General features: G+C 41.8%; 1 protein-coding gene across 2 annotated transcripts in view; it reads left to right on the top strand.

Annotated features, from left to right (window-relative positions):
• LOC126488882 (phosphatidylinositol 3,4,5-trisphosphate 3-phosphatase TPTE2) overlaps positions 1–14,112 on the top strand; it is a 60,012-nt gene that overhangs the window by 25,148 nt on the left and 20,752 nt on the right. For both annotated transcript variants that reach the window (XM_050122676.1, XM_050122675.1), the window contains 4 exons: positions 166–254; positions 5,479–5,540; positions 7,013–7,093; positions 10,862–10,967. In XM_050122676.1, coding sequence (XP_049978633.1) covers positions 166–254; positions 5,479–5,540; positions 7,013–7,093; positions 10,862–10,967 — 338 coding nt within the window. The remainder of the gene's footprint in view (positions 1–165; positions 255–5,478; positions 5,541–7,012; positions 7,094–10,861; positions 10,968–14,112) is intronic.

Raw genomic sequence — 14,112 nt, 5'->3', positions numbered from 1 at the left:
GTCCCCCCTTCTCCCCAACCCACCCCACCCCCAAGATCCCAATTTTCTCCCCGGCAATTTTATCTACTTCCCTTAGCCAAGAGGATAACTATATGTTTTTTCTTGGGTTCACCTTCTTATTTGGCAAATTTTTAATTGAATGAAAAATCTCATTTTTGAATTCAGGGAAATGCTGTTGTTCTCGAAGGAAGTGAATGATTGGCTGGCTCAACATCCTGAAAATGTTGTGGCCATTCACTGTAAGGGAGGAAAAGGTAACGCTGCCTCTCTTTCATTTCCTTTTTTGAAAAGAAACGTGCATGGGAACTACTGTTGTTAGTCATATTAATCATTAACACTAAAATACTGGCTTCAAAACAGACGGAATGCGAGAAGAAAGGGAAGGAGATGGTGGAAGGGAAGAGAGGACGAGGGGGAAGGAGAGGAAAAGAGTTAAAGAAGGTTGGGAATATTTTCCCCTGCTTACTAAATCTTTGGATTATTTTACCCTTAACTTGACAATGTAAGTCTGTTAAAATACCAATGATGTTTTATCTTTAGAATAGAATAACACATTATTTAAGGCTATTTTTCTGTTTAACTGGCATATTATATATATATTTATGATATGCATTTATGTTTGTAGTTATATTTACTGTGGAGTGAATGCAACTAATTAACATATGTATCACTTTATCATACTTATTTTATTGTGATTAACATGCTTTTCCCTGACAACTGGTGACGGTGAGCATTTTTATATGTATGTTTTCTTTTGGAAATACCTTTGAACTCTTCCCTTGTGTTGGGTTTATTATTATTGCTGTTATTTGTTTAGAAAGGTTTTTGTGTCTTGCTTTGGAATTGTTTGTTTGTTTCTTTTCCTTGAGACAAAGTTTGTATAACTTTGTCCACAACCCAGCCAGTCCTTGAACTACCTATGTATTCCAGGCAGGCCTCCAACTCATGATCCTCCTGTTTCCTTCCAAATACTGAGATCACAGGCATGATTCCTAACCATGTTGCTGGTTTATTTTAGAAAAGATGTACTCTTCTCTAATTTTATTAAAAAAAAAAGAAAACAAGCCGCCTTCTTTCATTTTACATGCCAATCCCAGTTCCCACTCCCTCCCCTCCTATTCCTTCGGCCTTTCCCACCCCCTCCACTCCTCAAAGAGAATAAGGCACTCTCTCTCCTTACCACATCTAGGCTGAGCTAGGTATCCGTCCAAAGAGAATGGGTTCCAAAAAGTCAGTACTAGCAGTAGGGATATGCTGTTAAATAGCACAGTATTAAACAGTATCAAACAGCCTCCTAACGATTTATTGTTTTACCCATTTTAGTGCATCTCTCAGCCATCATCGGAGAAGATTCCTTATGCTATAGATGGTGGTTAATATCGAGAATCCCAGGGCTCAGGGATCAGTGTAGAAGAGGGAAGGGAAAGACTGTAAGAGTCAGGGCACTGGACAGCTCTAAGGAAATAGACAAAATCCCAGAACAGAGATAGGAGGTGGGTACAAAGTTCCACATTAACTAAGGAACTATTGGCAATTGATAACTCTTTGGAGATGTAGTATCAGCCTGTGTCCTGTGGAGGTCATTTATGCCTCCTGGAGGCCACCCCTCCAAGGGCAAATGGGCAGCATGGGCTGCATGGGTTTTCCTTTTTTTTTTTTTTTTTGAGATTTTATCTCAGTTCTATTTCTTCTTTCCCTGTCCTACCACAAACCTTCACATTTACCCCTCCCTACTCTACTTTAAACTCATGGCCTCTTTTTCATCAGTTGTTATGACATGCAGATGTGTATGTGCATATGTGTTCCCAAATATAACCTGTTGAGTCCATATAATGTTGCTTGCATGTATGTGTGTTCTGCCCAGGGAAAGCCTGCTCTTCTGCTCTGAGCTTTGTTTAGGGTTGAGGCCTTGTGGGCTTTTTCACCCAGTTTGCCATGTTCATTGGTATCCTTCATTCAGCTCACATTTGGGTACTCATGTTGGCAAGACTTTATGGGTATAGCTTCTGATGTCACTAGGAGACATTCCCATACAAAACCCCTGTTCCTCTTGTTCTTGCAATCTTCCTATCCCCTCTTCAACAGTGTGCACTGAGCCTTAGGTATGGGACCCTTTTGTCTCCACAATTCTGTATTTTGATTGGCTATACTTTTCTGTAATGACATCTTGTAAAGCAGAATTTTTATCTTACTGTTAAGTAAAATCAATTGATAAATTTTTAAAAAGATGAGCTGGGAAGAGAGCTCAGTCATTGAAGTACTTTCCATGTAAACACAATGACCTGAATTTTGATCTTAGAAATATATTCAAAAGCCAGCGTGCATGTAGGCAGCATGTGCTAGACAGACAGATGTGCTCGACTTGATAATGAGCTAGCATAGCAAATCAGTGATCTTCAGCACCTTTAAGTCCTTATCTTAAATAATAAGGCAGAGAACAATAGAGGACGAGATCCTCTGTCCCCACATGCACAAGTACCCACACATCTCATACACACACACCACCCCACATACCCCCACACACTCACATATACACTGCATACATACATACGCACATATTCACACAAACCACATACACATACTGCACACATATACACACAGCACTCACATACAACACACATACACACAGCATACACACACTCACACACACACCCTACACACCACATACGTACATACACACACTCAAATACCACAAACACATACACACATACCACATAGACATTGCTCACACACCACATACACAGCTGTCACAAAATCAACCAAGTGCTCTCTGAACAAATTTCCTAGGACTCTAAGCCCTTCTCAAGTTCCCAGTTGGTGGAGATAACTCACACAAATCAGTATAGAAAAGATGATCTCAGAGAGATGAGATCTAAGCAGTCACTTAGCCCTAAACAGTGGAGACAGTGAATATTGGTGGCTATCAGTGAGCTGAACCCTTGTAGGCTCCTCCAAAACTAAAACATTTAGCAAATTAATAACCTCCAGCCAAAGTACTTTTCCAGATAACTGGGTCCAGCATGGAGCCAATTCATCTTCACCAAAACCCAAACTCAAACCCCTTTTTATTCACACAACAAAGCAATCAATCAACGCTACCATTGCTGTATACGAAAGCATTACCTAGCCACTGCTCGGATGTCCCTGAGCGCTGGCCATTAACTCGGCTAGCAGCAGTCGAGCCGACACCACTGCTAATGATTAAAATGAGATGTTTAACAAGACACTCTCCAGCCCTGAAGGAGACGGCAGTGACTCTTGGGGTCAGGTTCTGTCTCTTTGATGACTCTGCCATACTGCTACTGTTTTCGAGGATCCTTCCATTTACCATTCCACTGAAGACCCAAAGTACAGAAATTGGCACAAGGAAGCAGGTTTGTGCAAAGTCTGCCTTGAAGAGGGCAAAACTGAGTATCTGACTCAAATCTTTATCTCAACTTCCAAGACAAAATGAGACATTTGTGCAAAAAAATAGTGTGTGTATGTGTGTGCGTGTGTGTTGTGTGTGTATGTGTGTGTATGTGTGTATGTGTGTATGTGTGTGTATGTGTGTGTGTCTGTGTGTGTATGTGTGTGCGAGTGTGTGATGTGGGAGTGTCATATCAAGCTGTTGATTTCATTGGCTGAGCAATAAAGAAACTGCTTGGCTGGCCCTGATAGGTTAAAGCATAGGTGGGAGGAGAAAACAGAATAGAATTCTGGGAGGAAGAGGAAGTGAGGTCAGACTCTGCTCTGCTCCCGGAGAGACCTGACAGCTCTGCTCTCTGGAGCAGAGACGCCAGGCTCCACTCTCCCAGGCAGCTCCAACCCAGGATGGATGGAGGCTAGAATCTTCCCGGTAAGCACACCCTGGGGTTGCTTACACACATCATTAGAAATGGGCTAGTCCAGGTGCGCGAATTAGCCTGTAAGGGCTAGAGTTCATGGGCCAAGCGGTGTTTAAATGAATGCAGTTTGTGTGTTGTTATTTCGGGCATGAGCTAGCAGGCGGCCGGGGTGCTGGGGACGCAGCCCCGCCGCTCCTAATTTCAACAAGTGTGTATGTACATGTGTGTGTTGTGTGTATGTGTGTATGTGTGTATGTGTGTGTGGTGTGTATGTGTGTATGTGTGTGTATGTGTGTGTGTCTGTGTGTGTGCGAGTGTGTGTGTACATGTGTGTGTATGTGTGTGTTGTGTGTATGTGTATGTATGTGTGTGTTGTGTGTATGTGTGTATGTGTGTCTGTGTGTGTTGTGTGTATTGTGTGTGTTGTGTGTATGTGTGTCTGTGTGTGTGTTGTGTGTGTGTTGTGTGTGTGTATGTGTGTGTGTGCATGTACATGCGCAGATGGATGTTGGGAAGGAAATTCTGGGCCATCAGCATCAGAGCTGGAATGACTTTGAGAGCAGTCTGGACTGCATGAGTCTGCGGGTAATTTTTTTAATTAATTAAGAACTTTTAAATGGAAAGAATAATGGGCATTGCAAATGCTAGATGGTATTGTGGGTGTTTTGTTTCTATCGATTACAAAAGCCAGGTCTGTAAGCAGTGCTTTAGTCTTGGATTTCCAACAGAGTTGATTGTCTTTACCATACAGCAATGTCAGCATTGAGACTGAAGAAAAGTCCACAGCAACCATGTAGCATGTCCACAGTACGGACACTGAGTTCCAAGTGCTTCCAGAGTGGTGATTTGGGCTACTTCTAAACTACAATATTTGGGACAAGCACATTTACTTATGCAAAATGCATTTTTGGTATTTCTGCTTTAGTGTCAGAAATTGACCTTGTGGTTTCTTTCTCAATTGTCTTTCTTCTTAAAATGTATTCTGTATTAATATATATGCTCGCTCTCTCTCTCTCTCTTTCTCTCTCTCTTTGTACATGTATGGTGCATGTGTGGAAGTCAGAGGATTATTTGGGGGCGTTATTCTCCCCTGTGGTTCTGGGAATTGAACTTAGGTTGTCAGCTTGTCCAACAAGCACCTTTATGCTTTAGGAATTCCTACCGTCAGTAGCCTTTAAGTTACCGCCCACTTGGGTATGGACTCTTATACTATTTATGCCAATGTAAAGAGTGTGTCAGGCCTCTTTTCTGGCTGCAGGATTGTGATCTGTGAATATACCCCTAAATAAATAATCCTCTATTATTCTCAATTCTGAGATAGTGTGGGATTTCTTTTAAATGTCCTTCTTCACCTTTATCCACTGAGCCATCTTGCTGGCCCTCCACCTTATTTTTGAGACAGGGTCTCTCACTAGCTAACTGTTTTGGCTACTCTGGCACTGGCCAACAGACTGAATGCTGACTCCACCCAGTGCTGGCATCAAGGTTGATACTAACATGGCAGCTTTTTACATGGCTTCTGCGATCTGCATTCAAACCCTGAGTCTTTTCTTATCAAGAATTAAGCCATCTTCCCAGGTCTATGGAATGCGTTCTTAAGTTGAGCACTACTGTGAACAATGATTCTTTAAATAGCCGTCTTTCTTTCTAGGAAGAACAGGAACCATGGTGTGTGCCTGCCTCATTGCCAGTGAAGTCGTTTTAAAGGCAAAGGTATGAAGAGGCATCCGCTCTGCTGTGGCCTGAATCTACTTACTCTGGAGCATCACTGTGTTCTGATGATTCTTTGGAGAGGTGTTTTTCAGAAACATGTGGCTTTAGTGCTCCCTTGTTTATTAACTGGTAATTGACCTGTCTCTTGCACTGGGCCAGGAGTAGGCTGAGGTCAAAGAGACAATTTTGGAAAAGCACAACACTGTAGTAAACATCTCTCCTTAGGCCAAGTCCGTGTGTGAGAGATATCTGACCTCACTAGCAATGTCTGAGGACAGAAGTTGTGCTTTTTCCAGATACTTAAAAAAGACATTTTTTTTCTTTTTACATTTATTTGTGTGTGTGTGTGTGTGTGTGTGTGTGTGTGTGTGTGTGTGTTGGTTCTCTTTTTCCACTGTGTGGGTTCTGGACTTCAAACTCAAGTCATCAGCTTTGGCAGCAAGCTCCTTTACCTGTTGAACCATCTTGCTTGTCCTGTTTTCACATTTTGAAACGGAATTCTGTCATTTGCCTTCAGGGGCTTGCTGGGAGTTTAGCACATACAAGCTCTGTTTATCTCTCCTGTAGTCTGTAGAGGAGGATCTTTGACTTATAAACATATCAACTTTCAGAATCCCACCACCCTTTCTGTTTTTATAATCGACACACAGGTTTTGAAAATGAGTGTTTTATCCTAATTTTCTGTAGTCCCTGGAGGCTGTGGGTGATGCCATGCCTGCCCTAGGACTATATCAGTTGGTTTAGTGCCTGGGGGCCAAGGGAATAGGTGAAAGGGAAAAAAAAGGTGTCCGGAGACAGTGTTTTTTAAATTACAAATCAATAATTAATGAATGATAAAATCAACTTAATGAAGGGCTAAGGAGATGGTTCAGTTGGTAAAGGGCCTGTTGTACAAGCATAAGGACCTGAGTTCAGAACCCTAGCACCCACATAAAAACGTGGTAGCATGTGCCTGTCCATAAGTCCATGATGGATGGGGAGGGAACTAGAGAGAGGTGGTCACTGGACATCTCCACTGGAGAGAGTGGGGAGATGGACCTGTGGGTGAAGACCAGAGCCGAGATTCCTAGCACCTATGTGAAAAGCCATGCACACACTGAGTATGTGTGCTCCTGTAACTTCAGCACAGGAGGGTCTGCAGAAGTGCTTGCTGGCTTGCCAATCTAGTTGAATGAGTGAGCTCCAGGTTCAGTGGTACCCTGAATTAACCTACCTGCTTCCCTGACTGGTGTGTGGCTCAATTTCCTTGTTTCTAAAATGGAAGGTAGAAGGGTTGGACCAGATGTTCTAGCCTTTCCATGTGTTTATGAGTCTTCAGTCTGAAGATGTCCCTGATGTGGCTTGCTATCTGGGCTCTTTGGCACAGCCTCTACCCAGAGACTGCCAGCTTAAGGAAGTCAGACTCCAGGAATTCCTGAATTAGGAAAACAGAGTGCAGCTAAACCATCACTGTGTCGTCCCCTTTCCTGCAGGAAAGTCTTTACTTTTTCGGGGAGCGGCGAACAGATAAAACCACCAGCTCTAAGTTTCAAGGAATAGAGACCCCTTCTCAGGTAAAATCTCTGTTTTTGGAGTTCCACGGGAGGGCAAGAGGCCTCAACACTTGTCATTAGCTTCATGTCCCACCCTCCAAGTCTGATGAGCAGTTGTTGACAGTGCTCAGGTGCCCTGGGTCAGGCTGAGAGCCCCACCTCAGATACCAGATCTGTGCTCTACTCAGAATGTTCTACTTTACATTTTATGTTTCTTAATTTCTCAGAGTTAAGGAATTGATTTGCCCTTCCAGGGTAGGAGGGTTCTGGCCTATAACCATCATATAAAATCTACCACTCAATTTCCTGACACATATTCAGACACATGAATAAATCTATCCCTAAGGAACATCACAGGAACTGTTTTTGTATGATTCGTGTGAGTGTCAGTGTGTGTCTGTGTGTGCCTGTGTGTGTCTGTGTGTGCCTGTGTGTCTCTCTGTGTGTGCCTGTGTCTGTGTGTGTCTGTGTGTGTGTGTGTGTGTGTCTGTGAATATGTATTGTAAGGGGGTAGGAGGCAGAGAGAGAGGAAACACTGTATTTTAAGAAAGATAGAGCCAGGCAGTGGTGGCACATGTCTTTAATTCTAACACTTGGGAGGCAAAAGCATGCCGGTCTTTGACTTTGAGGCCTTCCTGGTCTACATAGTGAGTTCCAGGATAGTCATAGCTACACAGCAAATCCCCATCTCAAAAAAACAACACAGCAAACAGAATGAAAAGAAGAAATAAGTACTTTAGAAACATTACTCTGAGTCAGCCATGGTGGCTCATGCCTGTAATCTTAGAGTGAAGCAGGAAGATTGCACTTTTGAGGTGAGCCTACATAAAACCTTATCTCAGAATATATTTATTACATATCAGATAAGATTGTATGTCATATATATTTGTTTGTGTATCTAAATGTCACACTTAATTATATAAACTAACCATTGTAAAGTATATGCTATTTTTTTTATTCTTTAAGAAACAGTTGGGTAGTAGTACTGATACACCATCACGTTCTATGACTTGTGGACCACTCTACTGGCTACATGACTGTTGCAAGGAGAGAGGGCCTGCTTGTTTATCCTGGCCACCAGGCTAGCTTAGCCCCAAAATAACTACACAGAAATTGTATTAATTAAATTACTGCTTGGCCCATTAGTTCCATCCTTTTATTGGCTAACTCTCACGTCTTGATTTAACTAATTTTATTAATCTATATATCACCACGTAGCAGTGGCTGACCAGGAAAGATTCAGCATGTCCCATGGCGTTCCTCTGACTCTGCTTTCTTCCTCCCAGAATTTAGTTCCATCTTCCCCGCCTACCTAAGTTCTGCCCCTATCAGGCCAAAGCAGTTTCTTTATTCTTTAACCACTATAAGCAACACTTAGAAAGAGTTAAGGACTTGTAGAAATCTTTCTTGTCACTATCATTTCTTTTTTAAAACTTAATAGTTTAGGTTAGCACACAAAGTAACTGATTTCATCATTATGGCTTCATACATGTGTCATGTTTTGTTCCCATTCACTTACTGCCCTTATACCCACTGTCCACCCTCTGGCTCTTTTCTGTCATCCCCTGAGTTAGTAACCCCTTCTACTCCTCATTATTATATGTAATATATATAATAATTCTTATTAATTATTGATACATATAGTAGTTCTTATTATATGTATTTCATTATTCTCTTTGTGTGCCCATTTCTTTACAATCTCTTCCTTCACTCCCATGATGCCCTTTGTAGTATCATGAGCTGATGGAGGAACGTCATTGGCTAATAAAGAAACTGGCTTGGCCCATTTTATTGGTTAGAACATAGGTGGGAGGAGTAAACAGAAGAGAATGCTGGGAGGAAGAGGAAGTGAGGTCAGACTCTGCTCTGCTCCCGGAGAGACACGACACAGCTCTGCTCTCTGGAGCAGAGACGCCAGGCTCTGCTCTCCCATGCAGCTCAGACCCAGGATGGACATAGGCTAGAATCTTCCTGGTAAGCACACTTTGGGGTGCTTAAACACATTATTAGAAATGGGCTAGTCCAGGTGCGAGAATTAGCCTAGAAGAGGCTAGATAGAAATGGGCCAAGCAGTCTTTAAATGAATACAGTTTGTATGTTGTTATTTCAGGCATAAGCTAGCAGGTGGCTGGGGTGCTGGGGACGCAGCCCCACCGCTCGTATTTCAACAATGAGCTATGACAAACATATAAAAGCTTATAAATACACACATGCACATACACATCAATATATTTTTAATTAGGTTCTGTATAAAGAGAAAACATGACAGACTCAGAAAGACACATGGCTTCCATTTCTTTGTGTGTGTGTATGTGTGTGTGTGTGTGTGTGTGTGTGAGTATGTAGGTTCAGATGCTGTGTGTGTAAGGCCAGAGAAAAACATTGGGCATCTTCCTCTATTGTTCTCCACCATAGTGTCTTGAGATGGGCCTCTCACTGAACCTCAATCAATCTCATTGATGTTTAGACTAGGATGGCTATTGAGGGAGCACCAGGGATTCATCGTCCACAATACAATGCCAGGTTTACAGGAATGCACAGCCATGCCTGGATTTCTTTTCCATGATTTTTTGAGATTTAAGATCAGTTCTGCATGTATGCATAGCAAGTGCTTTTACCTACTAAGACATCTCAATGATCCCAGACTTCCATTTCTAGTAGAAAGCATGGGTTTTAATTTTGTTGGCACTTTCCAGTTGGCTCAACACCAGAGGAACATCCCATAAGGAAAGTAAAGGGCTAGCAATTCCCAAGGAATTCTCCCAAGGATGATAAGGAAAGGAAAGGTGGAGATGCTTTCCAGCTGTAGAGTGGAGAGATGAAGAAGGGTGGCATGTGATCTACTGACATATGAATGGCTTCTGGAGTCTCCTCGTATGCTGTTCTGCTATGAATAAGGACCACTCTCCACGAAATCACATTTTTCTCCAATGTAGTGATTATAACTAATTTTCAACTACCATATTGAAATGTTGGGACTGTTTTGAGTTGTTGTTTTTTTTTTGTTTTTTTTTTTTTTTTTTATCTGAGAAGCCACCTTCTCAAGCATGAGCTTGGACTTGGGAGGTGGTCCATTCAGTAAAGTGCCTGTCACTCAAGCATACGGTCCTAAATTCAGATATCTTGCACTCATGTGAGGGTCTGGTGCTACAAGTCTGAAATCTCTGCACTTGGCAAGGAAGAAAGGTAGAGACTGGTAACTCTACAGAGCTCACTGCCTAGTCAGTCTACCTAAATAGATAAACTTCCAAGTTTACTGAGACAGCTTGTGTCAGAAAAATAAGATAAATTTATGGGAATTCTAAACCATCTTGGCCTACATAGCAAAGTCAAGGCCAACCAGGTCTACACACTGAGGTACCAAGGTCTTATCTCAAAGATGATGAAAATGATAATAATATGATGATGATCCAAGGAAATAACTAGCACCAACCTCTGGCCTCTGCACAAAACATACACACACACACACACACACACACACACACACACATACACACACATGTGAAAAAAACAACAACATGGCAGATCACTTGCAAGGACTGACTCCTGTCATGTCCATTCACCACATCACCAAACTTAGTACTTTAGATATTCAATCATGAGACAACATGTATGAAATACACGCAACTACACAATACCCTCCTGCAATTGTTTCCTCACCTAAACTGTTCCTGACAAATTCTTTGTAAAAAGGGGGAAATGGGGAGGAAGACAAAAGGAGGCAGGATTAATCACACTGACTTTTGGCTTTTTATTTTCATCTAAATTGAGCCTTCTGTTGCTTTGCAGAATAGATATGTTGACTATTTTGAAAAACTGAAAATTAGCTACCAATGGACTCTCCCTCCAAGAAAAATACTTGTGATAAAAAGATTTATTGTTTATTCTATTCATGGTAAGTACTTTATTTGGAACTGAAGGGTTGGGTAGAAGGACCAGTTTTTTCATGTTCATAGAGTAGCTGCCTATTGACAATGTCTCAAACATGAACTCCTACCTCTATAGTTGTCCATTGGCCATGTGACAGCCTGTTGACAGCTCCTAAGTGTCCTGCTCATTCCCTTTTCTTCATCAGTTGGTGTGGGAGTTGGAGAAGTCATTCCTTGTCCTCTCTCATTGCTTCTTAGCCCAGAGTAGATTTGGGGCCCATGCTTTAGTGGAGGGGCAGGGAAATAAGACCCATACTCATCTCTAGTTCGGGGTCCATCTGCTTCTCATCACTTGATCTCTTCATTTACCCCATCCCCTCCTACTACAGCCTTCACTGGCATCTCTGTTGTGATTCCAGAAATACCCAGGCAGAAAATGTTTTATTTGTTCTTGTATAACTGATAAGGCTTATTCCAGTGTCTCCTTCCCTTTAAAAGTTCTTGAGTATATTATGCAGTCTCTTATACTCTGCAGTTCTAAGTCTTAGTGTTAATCACCACCTACATAAAGTGAAACATATATATGGTGCCAAGGCTGAGATCATTGGAAATACAGTGTGGAAAGAATTGAGAGTGGACGACCACAAGGAAACAGTGCGTTCCGTGCACAATGAGGAAACTGCACACATGACCTTCCAGTGTTGTGGCAGAATGCACAAGATTAGTGCAAGCCCAAGTCAGATCAAATCCCAGCAGAAGTAAATTTTTACTTTGTAGAAAACTGATAATTACAAATAATCTTTCCAAAGAAATGTAAGTTAGCTGTGTCCAGTAGCTTGCACTTACCTGTAAGTTCAGTCATTTCCTGTCTGCCTGTTCATGTGTGATACTTTGCAAAACCTATAACATTGTACTTCTCCTTCTCTTATAAGTTAAACCCAAATTTTGGCAGAATCCAATGCAATGATGTTATATGAAACTTTTTCTGTAAAACAGAAAGGGTTAAAAGGGTTCATCTTTATGTGGGAAACAAATATTCACAATTGATTATGTTAAAAACAAAAAAAAGCAAATCAACTTGATTTGCCTAGTTTTATTACAAGGCAAGGTGCTTGGTCTTACAACTTGATATGTCATGTTTTGTTGATATCCTTGGAAGGCGTTCCTTTTCTGAGTAGAAACAGAGGAGGAGTGGATGGGGTGTGGCAGAGGGGAGGTGTGGGATGAGAGACTGAGAGGAGAGAAGAGAGGGGAAATGTGTGTGTGTGTGTATGTGTGTGTGTGTGTAAGTATATGTGCATGCATGTGGAGTATATATACACACATCCCATGGGATGGAGAAATGGTTTATGGGATAAGCACACTGACTGTTCGTCCAGAAGACCCATGTTCACCTCCCAGAAACCACATGGCAGACCACAACTGTCTGTAATACCCATGGTAAAACACCGTGCACAAAAAAAAAATAGAAATAAATTAATTAAAAAGAACAAAAATTCCCATCACCTAAAAAAGTAAACATAATATTAGTTACAGACTTGGGGCTAAGGAATAAACAGGTGAAGGATGGGCAAGACAGATGCTTCACCTCATAGGATTTTTGTTTGTTTTATTTGTGTTTTTAAATCATTAAAGTCTGCTCATACAGTTTGAAATGTCTAAGTGTGTGAGAACTTAGGGATATAGATATTCATTTTTCTTGTCATGTGGTTTCATATATTTGTCTTCATGTAGTTCTATAATTTTTAATTTTATTATCTATAGTCATTGTACATAATATGGTGTTACATAAAACATTTCATATGAGCAGTAACAGTTTTTACATTTTATTGATTTCTGGTAGACATCAGCAGAAGTTCAGTAACTGGAATGGAGCATAGGGAACTGAGGCAAGAAACTACAATTCATAATTATAATTTAGTAAGTTGGTGTTAATGAAACCTTAAATATAAAGAAAACAAGGTTAGATGGATCATCAAAAATGAGTGTGTCTTATTAGAGTATCTGTTAAGGTACAATATGGGGGAAAGTTAAGTGGAGGTTTCCAAAACCAGGTTCTGAGGAAATGACAAAGGAAGTGGGGACCATTAGAAGTAAAAAGAGAGGCACAAGAACATTCATGAGACGTTTACACTGAGTACTAAAGAAAGACTGAATATGGCCAGCCTGTATTTCTGGGTTTTGTTGTTGTTGTTATTGTTGTTGTTGTTATTGTTAAAAATTCAAACATTTTGTTTTTTGGTTTATAAATAATGCCATTCAAAATTTCCACCTTCTCTCCTCCTCCCATTTCCTTCCCTCTCCTCCCATTCCCCCACTTCCCCTCCCTCTCCAGTCCAAAGAGCAGTCAGGGTTCCCTGCCCTAGGGGAAGTCCAAGGTCCTCCCCCGTCCATCCAGGTCCAGGAAGGTGAGCATCCAAACAGACTAGGCTCCCACAAAGCCTGTCCATGCAGTAGAATCAAAACCCAGTGCCATTGTCCTTGGCTTCTCAGTCAGTACTCATTTTCAGCCACGTTCAGAGAGTCCGGTTTGATCACATGCTCCATCAGTCCCAGTCCAGCTGGCCTTGGTGAGCTCCCAATAGATCAGCCCCACCGTCTCAGTGGGTGGGTGCACCCCTCTCAGTCCTGACTTCCTTGCTCATGTTCTCCCTCCTTCTGCTCCTCCTTGGGACATTGGGAGCTCAGTCCAGTGCTCCAGTGTGGGTCTCTGTCTCTGTGTCCATCCATCTCCAGATGAAGGTTCTATGGTGATATGCAAGATATTCATCAGTCTGACTACAGGACAAAGCCAGTTCAGGCTCCCTCTCCTCCACTGCCCAGGGTCCTAGCTGGGGACATCCCTGTGGACATCTGGGGCCCCCTCTAGAGTCAAGCCTCTTGCCAACCCCACAGTGCCTCCCTTAATTAAGATGTCTACTTCCCTGCTCGCATATCCGTCCTTCCTCCATCTCAACCATCCCACTCCCCCAAGCTTTCCCCAATCCTCCCCTTCCCCCTTCTCTCTCCCCCTCCCCCTTTGATATTTAGATGAGTATTTTTAAATGTCATGATTGAAAGTTTAAGAAAGTTTGCAAACCACCTTCACTGTTTTTTTTTCTAGAAAGATGAAACAATGGAATTCTAACTCTAACTTCTAAAGAAATGATCTTTTTTCTCCCTCTCTCTCTA

This window comes from Alexandromys fortis, unplaced genomic scaffold (genome assembly GCF_014885135.2).
Source record: "Alexandromys fortis isolate MF-2015 unplaced genomic scaffold, M_Fortis_MF-2015_v1.1 scaffold_209, whole genome shotgun sequence".
Lineage (NCBI taxonomy): Eukaryota > Metazoa > Chordata > Mammalia > Rodentia > Cricetidae > Alexandromys > Alexandromys fortis.
This window is presented reverse-complemented; position numbering and strand designations above follow the sequence as displayed.